This window comes from Penaeus monodon, chromosome 32 (assembly GCF_015228065.2).
Source record: "Penaeus monodon isolate SGIC_2016 chromosome 32, NSTDA_Pmon_1, whole genome shotgun sequence".
NCBI classification, from domain to species: Eukaryota; Metazoa; Arthropoda; class Malacostraca; order Decapoda; family Penaeidae; genus Penaeus; species Penaeus monodon.
The window spans coordinates 25,853,160-25,853,408 of NC_051417.1; the positions used below are offsets into that span (position 1 = coordinate 25,853,160).

Consider the following 249-nt stretch of genomic DNA (forward strand, 5'->3'; position numbering starts at 1 on the left):
TGCATCATCAAAATTGACCCTTAAAAAGGTATTAAACATCAAATCTATAAGATAAAATAAAATAAAATCTCTTAAAAGCGGGTGGTATCCTACCAGTCTCGAGAGTCGTGGCCTGTTGGTACCAGCGAGACCCTTCCGTCACGACACCAGAATCCGTCCTGTAGTGCGGAGTGAGCCAGAAAGTGTGCATCGAACAGGACGCCAGGTAAGTTACGTTCATGTGGCAGGTCAGCTCGGCGCATCGGGACT

General features: G+C 47.0%; 1 protein-coding gene across 1 annotated transcript in view; it reads right to left on the reverse strand.

Moving 5' to 3' along the window:
• LOC119593628 (fibronectin type III domain-containing protein 1-like) overlaps positions 1–249 on the reverse strand; it is a 14,041-nt gene that overhangs the window by 11,560 nt on the left and 2,232 nt on the right. The window contains exon 3 of the mRNA XM_037942581.1: positions 94–247. Within this exon, the coding sequence (XP_037798509.1) occupies positions 94–220 (127 nt within the window). The 5' untranslated portion in view covers positions 221–247. The remainder of the gene's footprint in view (positions 1–93; positions 248–249) is intronic.